Below are 12147 nucleotides of genomic sequence, written 5' to 3'. Positions count from 1 at the left end.
CATCTAAATAAATTAAATCAAAAGGGGCTTTAAAATTTGAAGTAAAAGAGGAGAAGGGGAGTTTATGACTCTTTCCATTTTGACAAGCATCACACAAAAACTGAATTTTCTCAAAAGTAACAAGTAATTTAAATTGAGAAACAAGACGATGGACTAATTTAAAAGTAGGATGGCCAAGTCTAGAGTGCCATTAGGAGATAGAAGCTCATTCAACAATGAAAGTTTGTGGAGAAAAGTTGCCCAACTGCATCTGGTAAAGCCCATTCCTAACGGTTCCCTGGAGAAGACAAGTCCCTGTTGCTCGATCCTTCATATAAAATATGTCAGGATGAAACTCAAAGATAGCATTGTTGTCACAAGTAAATTGGGAAATGGATAATAGATTCTTTTGAATGGAGGGGGCATGAAAACTTTATTGAGAAAAAATAGGAGAATGCTTTGTAGGGATAGGAAAGTTACCAGTTTGAGTGATTGGCAAGCCTGTATTGTTACCTACCAAAACCTAATTCGAACCAGTGTAAGGTTAAACAAGTTGAAGATTGTCAAGGGCATTGGTGATATGATGTGTAGCCCCAGAGTCAAGATACCAAGTGTTTTCTGTATAAGTTCCTTCAGAGAGTTCTGAAACATGCACAGAGGGGGGAGCATTGTTTGTACCTTGAATAGCACGATTGTAACGTTGATAACAATCATGAGCTTTATATTCATGACAATCACAAATTTGGCAAGTAATGAGAGACAATTGTTGTTATTTGTAACCATCAGTAGAGGGTGGAGTGGCAAAAAGTGGAGAACGATAGCTAGAAGAACGTCCATGAAAAATTCTGCCTCTGTTGTGCAATCGACCCCGAAGGGGAGGACAATAATGGCATGCATTGCCAGTCTGAGCCAGATTAGCGAAAGGTTAAGAGGAGTCATAGGCTAAGTCATCCTTAAGACAAATTTCTTGAGTGAGTAACATTCCTTTTAAGTCAACAGAAGTGATAGGGAAGCCATAAGTGGTGATAGAAGTAACAAAGGCCGAATAATCAAGACTCAATCCATTAAGAACATGAAGACAAATATCATCATCTGAAACAGACTTATTGGCAGCCTCAAGTTGATCGGTAGTATGCTTAATACGAAGAAGATAGTCATGAATCGTACTATTACCTCATTTCATGTTTTGTAATTGAAGACGAAGTTGCATAATCTTCGCTATAGAGGGTGTTGTATAGGTAGTTTCACTATGAAGCCAATCTACTCTGGCAGTAGAACATCTAACAATTTGAACATGAATAGATTCAGTGAGCGAAGCAATAAGCCAACACATTATAGGCAAGATTCAATTTGCATAGAGGAATGGAGTCTTCTTCAATGACTATAGTTGCAGGAGGACATATTGAGGAGCCATCGACAAAAGAAAATAATTCATAAGTCTTCAAGAGAATAACAAATTATGACCTCCATAGTAAGTAATTGTTGTCCATGAGCTCGATTGTCAGCAAATTGTTGAGGGAAGGAAGTGAAGCAAGGGGGAAGAAAGAACCTCGTGCTCTGATGCCATACTATAGAATGATGGTTGAAGAGAGAAAGAACGAGAGAGAGATGTTCAAGGAGAAGGAGAGAAAGAAAGAGGCACTAGAATTTACGTGGTTCGGTTGAATTCAACCTATGTCCACGAGAGAGTTTCAGATGTTTTCACTATTATGAAGAGTTGTGTACATGGCTTCCTTATATAGAAATAGAGTGTTTGTTCATCAGTGTTTTAGGACTCTTGTAGTTGTGATCTTCTAGATACCATGAGTTACAGTGTTTGGATTTCATGTGTTTTAGATTACATAAAATATTGATTAAGGTTTTGTAGCAATTGTAATATGTATCAAACTCTTATTTGGGTTGGCTAGAGTCTTTATGAGTATCAACTGTAGAGTCATTCTTGGATGTAGTAGCTAGTGTTTGATCAGCTATGGAACTCTTGGAAGAGTCTTTGTAAGTACCAATTGTAGAGTCCTTCTTGGATGTAGTAGCTAGTGTTTGATCAACTGTGGGACTCCTAGCAGCTGTGGAACTCTTGGAAGCAACCCTAGCCACATAAGCTTAAGATGGAGTGGCGGCTAGGGTTTTGGTTGATTTTCTAGAAATATCCCTAATCTCTCTCTCTCTCTCTCTCTCTCTCTCTCTCTCTCTCTCTCTCTCTCTCTCTCTCTCTCTCTCTCTCTCTCTCTCTCTCTCTCTCTCTCTCTCTCTCTCTCTCTCTCTCTCTACAAACCTTTGTTATTTTAATAATTAGTTAATTCAATTATTGTGTAGATTGCATGAAAACTTCGGATGCTTTCTTCTCATCACCAGAATAATACTACTTACAAAATGAATACACTAAAGAACTTCGTCTCAAATTTCTCTAGTTAAATCATCAATGCAAGTGCAAAAAATTAAAAGCTAAAGGTTGATATGGTGCTGATTGGACAATAACTAATCTTCCCACTTCCTGGTATTCCTGACTTGAGGAAGGAAACAGATAAGGGAAGACTAGCCATGTTAAAGCTGATCAACAAAATTATAAATGGAGATTCACAAAAAAATAAAAATCTGTATTAATGGTACCTTAGATACAAAACATAGAGTGTTCCAAGTTTTGAAATAATAGCCTAGATGCAAATCTTCTCAATGTACCTAAATAACAATGATAACATAAGGATATATACATTCATTTCATCATCATTTCATTAAACAACTTCTTCTCATATGAAAGAAATAGAGGGGAGAAGGGTTCGAAAACATAATAGGTTACCATCTCAAGGTACTACATGGCATTCTCATCCAACAATGTGTCTAGGGTTCAATAATGGTACGATTCGCCTCCTCAGCTTTGCTGATCAACTTCATGATGCTTGCCTTTTTACGTAGCATGAATTGCATTTCTATATCCAGTCTCTCTAACTTGTTCTTCCACTTTTCAATGTCATTGCCTTTGCCATACTGCTTTTCTTTCGTTTCATCCTCAGTTTCTTTATCCTTCTTTTTCTTCTTGTTATTGTTTGACTTTTTTATTTCTACTTCCTTTTCGAGTTCTTTTGAATTCACTTCTTCTATTTCAATTTCCTTCCAGCTGAACTTAACATTGTTCTCATTGTTGTTTTCATCTTTGAGACTCACTTCCTTTTGTCCACCTTCATTTTCATTATCCATTTTTATTTCCATGGACTCATAGTGTTTTTCCTTTTGCTCTTTGCCCTTCTTCTTTTCTTTTTCCTCGTCTTTCTTTCCTTGTTTGCTTTCTTCTTTCTCCTCCTCCTTTCCTTCTTCATCCTTCAATCTATCTTCTTTGTCTTTCTTCTCTTCTTTCTCTTCTATTTTCTTCTCCTCCTCTTTATCCTCAGTTATATCTTCTTTTTTATCTTTCTCCTTTTCCTTTGGCTTTTCATCAACTCTATCCTTTTTGTTCGTCTTTTTCCTCCTCTTCTTCTTCTTCTCCTCTTTTGACTCTTTATCCTTCTCTTGATCCTTCTCCTTAGATTGCTCTCCTCCATCCTCCTTGTCTTCATCTTTCATATCCTTCTCAGCTTCATCATTATGTTTCAGCTTTTCTTTCTTCACAGACTCAGATTTTACTTCTAGCTCGACCTCTTTGATCTCCTTCACTTTCTCTTCCCCTAGTAGTGCATTGTCTTCTTCCACCTTCTTGTCTTCCTTTATTAGTTTAGGTTTCTCAGCCATCTATGACTTATGATAGTGAAATGCAAATGCAACCCTCTTTGTTTGCTTGATATTGGATACCCTGCAACAAACGCAGCTGATATGAAATGTCTCCAGAACTAAAATCAAAGCAAATACAATTCAAGAATTCATGCAAATCATGACAAACAGCTGAAATGCAAAATATATCACTATCACAGTATCTGTTTGTGGCATTCAAGTTGTCCAGTACATCCAAGTTCTCCATGGCAATAAGATCTTGAGATTCTATCATCCTTATTTTAATACTAGAACATTAGCTTCCCTTTTTTTTCTTTTCTTTTCTTCTTCTTCTTCTTCTTCTTCTTCTTCTTCTTCTTCTTTTTTTTTTTTTTTTTTTTTTTTTTTTGGTGAAAAGAACATTAGCTAAATGCCTTCTTCGCAACATTTATTACTATGACATGTCAACAAGATCTATAAAGAATATGCAACGCCTTCTTCGCAAAAGTTAAAAAAGTTTAAACGTATATGTTAATAATAGTGGGTGGGCCCCACTACAATTTGCGCCATAGGTAGCGGCAAGATGGTTATGTAGTCTAAGATGACTACTCCTCTATTTAATTGAGTCTAAATAAGACTCTAATATTCCCTCCCTAAGATGATTCTAAGGAAAACCCTAATTAAGGAATTAGGGTTGAGGAAAACATTATAAATAGAGGGATGGAAAACCAAACAAAAACACTGATTAAGAATACTCTCCTATGCTCTACGAATTCTCCAAGCTAATCCTGAACCTCCATCACTGTGGTTCGCCAATTTGGAAGCGTGAAAATAACCTATAGAGTTCACAAGCTGAAAGAAGGGAAAGGGAACACAAAGAGGCACCTTCAATGTATAGATTCATTGCAGAACATCACTAAGGTAAAGGATCTAGAACTCTTCTTTTCATTGATTTAGTTTAACCGTATAAAAAGAGCTTTAAAAGTCAGTTGGTCGGTATTAAGAACTGATATTTTATGTAAAGAAAAAAGAGAGATTTAACATGGTTCCGTTGTTGAGATCAACCTATGTCCACGATGAAAGGGCTGCTGCTGCGATTTATTATTCTTGATGAATGATATGTACAAGATGTGTATAAATAAAGAAGCTTAAGTGTGTTCATTAGTTTACAACTCTTTTAGGTACACACACCGAGGGTGAGAGATTGGTTTTGTGTAGAAGTCCCACTGCTGGGATACCATATGTGAGATAGAATTCTTGAGATTAGGATTGCTTTGGTTAGTTACAATAGCTGGAGATGATTTCCTTGGGAGATAAATTTCCTGATGAGGTATCATGCGTGAGTTGGAAGTCAGCTTGAGATTAGGATTTCCTTTGTTGATTACAATAGCTAGAGATGATTTACTGGAGAAGTAAGTTTCCTTATTTATCCCCTTATCCATCTCATGTGATCTAGTATATAGGAGTCCATGTACGACTCTCTCAGGTTCTACAAGCTCAATGGGGAAGATGAGACATTGAGATTGGCCACGAGAAAACCGAACCATTGATGAGACAAGGGATTGGTAAAAATATCTGCCAATTGATCTTTGGTAGAGAGAAAGCAAACCTCCAATTGACATTTGGCAACCCTATCCTAAACAAAGTGATAGTCAATCTTGACATGCTTCATGCAAGCATGAAACACTGAATTTGCATTAAGGTAGGTGGTCCCCACATTATTGCACCATAAAACTGGAGAAGTAGACAAAAAAAAAAAAAAAAATTTTTTTTTTTCGAGGAGACTGTTGCCACGTTAATTTGGTCTTGGCATAACCAGAGCTTTGTACTCAGATTCGGTGCTAGAGTTGGTGGTGCTTCCACCCTGGCTCAGGATATAATGCAAAAGTGGGTCTCCGAGTGGAAAGATAGTTGATCATGTTGGGCAGTCCACTATAGTTTGCTTCTGGCAATTCCATGAGACGAGATTGTTGCCCAAAAAAACAGCATAACCACTGGTGGACTTTAGATCATCAGGGCATCCAGCCCAATCCGCATTAGAGAAAGCTGATAAGCTTGGATGTGAGTGTCAGTGAATTAATAACCTTTTGGTGAGTGTACCCTTAAGGTAGCGGAGGATCCATTTCACAATGGACTAGCGATTTGTAGTTGGACTATGCATGAACTAGCAAACATTATTAATGGTAAACTGAATATTAGTTTTGCATGAGTGTAGCATAATAGAGAGCACCCACAACTCTACAATAAAGGGTGGGATCCAGAAGAGGTGTACCCGCGAACCGACTTAATTGACTAGAAGTGGAAATGAGAGTCTGAACAGATTTACAATCAGCCATATTTGCCTTGACCAATAGATTAGAGATATACTGGGATTGCGTGACAAGCAGACCATCCAAACTCTAAGTGACAAACATCCCTACAAAATAATGGAAAGACCCCAAGTCCTTGAAGGCAAAAACAGATGCAATGTGCTATGGAGAAGTAGTCAGTAAGGAATCACTAATGCCAATGAGGATGATATCATCCACATAAACAAGATATATATACATGGTCCCACAAATAGCGCCTCTATAGATAAAGAGAAGTGTCAATCTTGGAACCTTGAAAACCATATTCCAAAAGGAAAGAACTTAGCCTACCAAACCAAGCGTGTGGAGCTTGCTTGAGCCCATATAAGGAATGGTGCAATCTGCAGAGATGATCAGAATGATGAGAATCAACAAAACCAAGTGGTTGATTCATATATACTGTCTCTTGAAGAATACCGTGAAGGAAGGCATTTTGAACATCCAATCGACAAATTGGCCAACACTTAGACACATCAATAGCAAGACCAATCTAATAGTGGTCGATTTAACCACTAGACTGAATGTCTCATTGTAATCAAGGCCTTCTTGTTGGTTAAAACATTTTGCAACCAAGTGGGCTTTATACCGTTCAATGGACCCATCAGCCTTTCTTTTTATTCGAAACCCCATTAACAACCAATCACATTTTCCGACTTGGGGGGAGGAACAAGGGTCCAAGTTCAATTCCTAATTAGGGTAGTGAACTCCTCATCCATGGCCTTACGCCAATGGGAATACTTACTGGCAATGGTGAATTGGGAGGTGAAATTTGGGTGAAATCAGGAGAGGAGGAGGAGGCAAGAAAATTCTTGGTTTTGAGATGTGCTAGCTTTGGTGCGTGTGATCATAGGATGAGTGTTGGCTGGAGGAACAAGGAGATCAACAAGAAGTTCAATATGAGGAGAAGTATGATTTGTGGAGGAGGAGGTGGGAGAAGATTTGGTGGTAGGGAGGGGGGAGGGCTCGAGTTTGGGCAGGACTAGTGAAGAAGGCCCCTCAGAGGAGGCCAAACTAGGCTGGCCAAGAGAGGAGGGTTAGAGATTGAGTTAGGGTGGACAGGAAGAGTAGGGTTGTTTAAGGGAGGAATAATAGGAGGGGGGCCAAGTAAAGAGGGCAATGGTGAGGAATGGTTAACAGGGGAAGTTTGTTCACTGAAGGAATCGCCACTCATCAAAGACTACATGGCGAGATATAATTAATTTCCCAGTGTGAGTCAAAACATTTATACCCTCGATGTCTAGAACTATAACCCAAGAAGACATGAACACTGGAGCAAATATCAAGTTTGTGGTGATTGAAGGGTCATAGAAGGGGAAAACAAACACACCCAAACACACGAAGGGTTTGATAAATAGGGTCTTCACCATAAAGTTTGAATAAAGGAAAAACTCCCCAAAACCTTAATAGGCATTATATTATTCAAAAAGACAACAGTTTCAAAGGCATGATTCCAATATTTTCGAGGAGTGTGGGAATGAGCAAGGAGGGTGAGACCAGTCTCAACTATATGCTTATGATAACGCTAAACAGCCCCACTTTTTTCATGGGTGTGAGGGCAAGGTAATCGGTATGCAATACCCGAATCACTTAGGAAAGTGGAGACGGAGTGATATTTTCCACCCCAATCACTATGGAACCTTTTTATTTTCCTACCAAACAAATTTTCAACCAACTTCTTGAATTCTTGAAAGACACCAAGCACTCAGACTTCAAAGTTAAAGGATATAACCAAATAAACTTACTAAAGCCGTCAACAAAATCATATAATAGCAGTAACACTCAATAGAGACCGTGGGTGAATGTCCCCAAATATCATAATAAATCAAGTCCAAAGGATTCTCAAAAACTGTCTTAGAGAGTTTAAAGGGGGAGTCTAAAACTCTTCCCTTGCTGGCAAGCACTACAAACCCTAAAAAAAATCCTTGTCTCTAGTAAAAGGTAAACTAGAAAGCAAATGTTGAACAACCTTAAAACTAGGGTAGCCCATTCGTGAATGCCGCTAAGAAATTGGTCTTTCTCCAATGAAAGCCTATTTTGGAGACGAAATATCAACTTTATATAGTCCATTAGTGCTCCTCCCTTAAAGAAAGCACTTCCCCATGATGTGATCCTTCGCATAATAGATGTTCGGATGAAATTCAAAGAGAACATTATTATCTTTGGTAAAATGAAAAGCAGATAGCAAATTCTTCACAATAACAAGCACATTTAAAACATCATAGAGGATTAAAGGACCAAAATTAGGGAAATGTGAATTACCAGTGTGAGCAATTTGCAGATGTGCACCATTACCTATTTGGACTTGATCAATTCCTTGATACTGTTGAGGGGCATGAAGAGGCCCCAGTTAGAGGTCATGTAGTGAGTTGCACCGGAATATGGGTACCAAGTAGGATCTCCAATGCTAGAGGCAGCATAGGCCAAATAGTTTGCTGCAATGGAACTAGAAGGACCTTGAAAGGCATGATTAAAACAATTTCTGCAGTCAAGAGCCTTATGACGATGGCAGTTGCATATCTGAAAAACCCCACTATTTCCAAAGCTCTAAGATCCATGTACATGTTGATAATTAGTCTGATTATGTCCATCAGAAGAAGGTTGTTGATACCGATGAAAGAAAGGCCATCCTCTATCAGATCTGCCACGACCATTGAAATGTCCCCTAGGGGAGGGAAAGGAAGACCAAATAGGTCTTCGAGCAGTGGGAGAAACTCCAAACAGCCATATTGGCTAAAGGGGGTAACTCAACAGAGGCAGCCTCATCTTTCATTCGAATTTCTTGAGCTAAAAACATTTATCGTAATTCATTGTAAGATACAGGATTTTCACAAGTAGGGACAGAGGTTACAAAGGCAGCATACTCACGGCCAAGACCAATCAAAGCATAAAGGCAAAGATCCTCATCAGATAAACTCTTTCCAATAGCAGCTAATTGATCAGCATTAGACTTAATCTTAAGAAGATATTCGTGAATAGTGTTACCTCCCTTTTAAAGACTCTAGAGATGGAGCCGAAGTTGCATGACTCTAGTAGTGGAAGAGGTGGAGTAAAGCTTCTCTGGTTGATCCCATATGGCTTTGGCATTGGTAGAGCCAATAACTTGAGCATGCACATTGTCAGTGAGGGAAGAAGCAAGTAGCCAACACATCAACAATTGATCTTGTTGGATCCAATGTTCATACTTCGGGTTGGGTATATGTGCAGAAGGAGCTCTATAGAGGTTGAGTCCATAATACTTGAAGGTGGGCAGGGATCACTCCCATCAATGATACCATACAAATTGTAGGAACAAAGAAGAGGAACAAGCTGGATCTTCCGCATCAGGTAGTTACTTTCATTCAGTTTTAATGGATAGAAAGGTATTGAGGGAGGGAAACAAAGGAAGTGGGAGTCCAACCTGGGCTTCTGATGCCATATTAAGAACTGATATTTTATGTAAAGAAGAAGAAGAGATTTATTTAACGTGGTTTGGTTATTGAGATCAGCCTATGTCCATGATGAAAGGGCTGCAGCTGCGATTTATTATTGATGATGAATGATATGCACAAGATGTGTATAAATAGAGAATCTTAAGAGTGTTAATCAGTTTACAACTCTTTTAGGTTCACACGCCTAGGGTGAGAGATTGGTTTTGTGTAGAAGTCTCACTGCAGAGGAATCATACGTGAGATAGTATTCTTGAGATTAGGATTGCCTTGGTTAGTTACAATAGCTGGAGATGATTTACTTGGGACAAGTTTCCTGCTGAGGTATCATGCGTGAGTTGGAAGTCTTCAGCTTGAGATTAGGATTGCCTTAGATGGTTACAACAACTGGAGGTGATTTACTTGAGAAATAAGTTTCCTTATTTATCTCCCTATCCATCTTATGTGACCTAGCATGGAGGGGTCCCATGCAGGATTCTCTCAAGTTCTCCAATAGTCGGATTAAGAATGTGGTTGTATTAAAGATCATATGGGCTCTTTGGAAGGAAAGATTGATGGAGAGTTTATGGGATAAATTTTATACATTGCATCGATAGGTGTTTCTAGATTTGACTAGGAGGGCAGGCTGCATGGGTGTATATTGCCGCAGATGATGCTCTTGTGGGTGGTTTCACCTTGAGAGTTCAAATGAATCTACACTTAGGCTCTTTTTTGTATCAATTCTCATTCTCTATTATGCCTAATTAAAAGAAATAAGTACAAGAATCCATTATTGGTCAATAATGAAAAATGGTTTGGTGAATTTTGTCGAAAATAAATTATAGAATAAAAAATAAGTTTGGTGTCAAAATAAAAAATTGTTAGAAAATAATTCTGAGTAAGTGATAAAAGAGGGGGAAAATGTGATTTTTATAAAAATATGTGTATTGACTAATTTACCCTCATTTTAACAATAAAATTTTAAGTAAACTTGTGCATAAATGAAGAGAATGAAAATTCTCACCATAATCCATAATAGACAAAAAGTTTAATATGGATTTTGAAAGTTTTTCTATTATTTTAAATAAAAAAAAAAACTAATAATAGATGCCAAACAACTTAAAATAATGAAAAACAACCTCATAATTGAGAATGATAATTGATACAAAAAAGAGTCTTAACACAAATACTATTTACTCAAAAAACTGGAGAGTAACATAAGTTTTTTATCCCGTGGTTCTTCAATAACATATCTAAAATGCCAAGATTAACCCTCTAATTAAAATTTAAGTGGTTGCATGGTGACGTTCTGCTCCATTTTCCTATTTTTTTTGGTAAGAAATATTTTTTCTTATTTCTATGTATTTTCACAAGATCTGAGTACTGCTAAAATCATGTAGGATTACATGAAAAAAAACATCTGTAACAAAAAGATGAATAAAATAAGAAAGAAACTAGGATTTTATTTTTATTTTTTTTTCTTTAGGGTTTCAAAATAGAAGGTTATATTATGATGTTATAAATAAATTATATATATATATATATATATATATATACTCCTTGAAAGACGTGTTTCTTTGGCCTTACAAGAGAGGAGTTTTCTTCTTTTTTTTCTTTGTGAGTCTCAAAGCTTTGCCAAAGATTCAGTTTGTTCAAAAATAAATGGATTACATATACATGATTTGGGTGTTTTTGTTCCAATATGAAAACAAGAAACAAGAAACAAGAAATAGGAACATCACTATATAACCCTTAAATGTGTAGAAAAAATAATGTTATAGATTATTTGACAACCTCAACGTGTATGGATGTATAAGAAAATCCATGGAAGTCAATTTAAAAAATTAAAACTCATAAGGTTCATTGGACAAACAATATCATGTTTCAGAATGAGATTATTAAGGTAATGAAAAAGTTTGGAGAAAGAAAACTGAAAAATCAACATCACTGTTTTTAAATGAACGTGACCGAAGTAAATTACAGAAAGTGTGAAGTATAATGAATTTAAAGCTGTCTTTTCAATTTGTGTAGGCATTCACTTTCTTGCAACCACTATCATTTCCAAATGTTTTTTGAGCAGATGTGAAGTAAATTAGCTTCCATAAAATAGAAAATGTAAAAAAATAATAATAATAATAATAATAAAATAATACAACTTCTTCTCTAGCTTATCTCAAAAACCAAACCATTTACTCAATCATCACCAGCCCATTTCACTCTTCGTTTACAAACTTCAGAAACACTAAACAAGAAATCCCAGCTAATTAACTTGAAATGATGAGTACATGGAGCATGGAAAGTAAAGCTTAAATGAGATATGGAATTCGATTACAGAACAATAGATGAATAAAACCCATAAATCAGAAACAGTAAATTAAGAACCATACCTCCTTGAAGTCTCAGAGAGAGAGAGAGATTCAAAACCCAAGGCTTGGGTAATTGCAGGTTTTCGTGAAGGGAGCGCTTTCTCTGACAGATGATCAGTCAAAATAGGTGGGCATCAATGGTTGTTATTTCTCTTTCTTCTTAATTTGCTTCTTTTCTTCTACTCCAAGGTCTCTTTTACGTCAGGTCGCGCTCTAGTTGATCTCCAAGTTTCGTATCTGTACCACCTGAACACTCGTTCCAAGCCTTCAAAGATCCCCTACAATCTATGAAGAAGGAGAAGAAGAAAAAAAGGGCTTGAAAGATCTATTTTACTTTCAAAGTAATGGTTTTTAAGTTTCTATGACTTCACT

General features: G+C 37.0%; 1 protein-coding gene across 2 annotated transcripts; it reads right to left on the bottom strand.

Annotated features, from left to right (window-relative positions):
• Positions 1-2592: 2592 nt before the first annotated feature.
• On the bottom strand, positions 2593-11883 carry LOC149024425 (uncharacterized). Of its 2 annotated transcripts, none has more exons than XM_089142941.1 (2): positions 11797-11883; positions 2593-3760 (listed from the first exon to the last, which is right to left on the bottom strand). In XM_089142941.1, the coding sequence occupies exon 2, from the start codon at positions 3697-3699 to the stop codon at positions 2815-2817; it is 885 nt and encodes a 294-aa protein (XP_088999067.1). In that variant the 5' UTR covers positions 3700-3760; positions 11797-11883; the 3' UTR covers positions 2593-2814. The 2 variants fall into 2 exon arrangements, with proteins under 2 accessions (XP_088999067.1, XP_088999068.1); XM_089142942.1 differs by lacking the exon at positions 11797-11883 and adding an exon at positions 8265-8935.
• Positions 11884-12147: the final 264 nt, after the last annotated feature.

This window comes from Hakea prostrata, chromosome 2, assembly GCF_041222555.1.
Source record: "Hakea prostrata isolate BN-2017 chromosome 2, UWA_Hpros_2, whole genome shotgun sequence".
Lineage (NCBI taxonomy): Eukaryota > Viridiplantae > Streptophyta > Magnoliopsida > Proteales > Proteaceae > Hakea > Hakea prostrata.
This window is presented reverse-complemented; position numbering and strand designations above follow the sequence as displayed.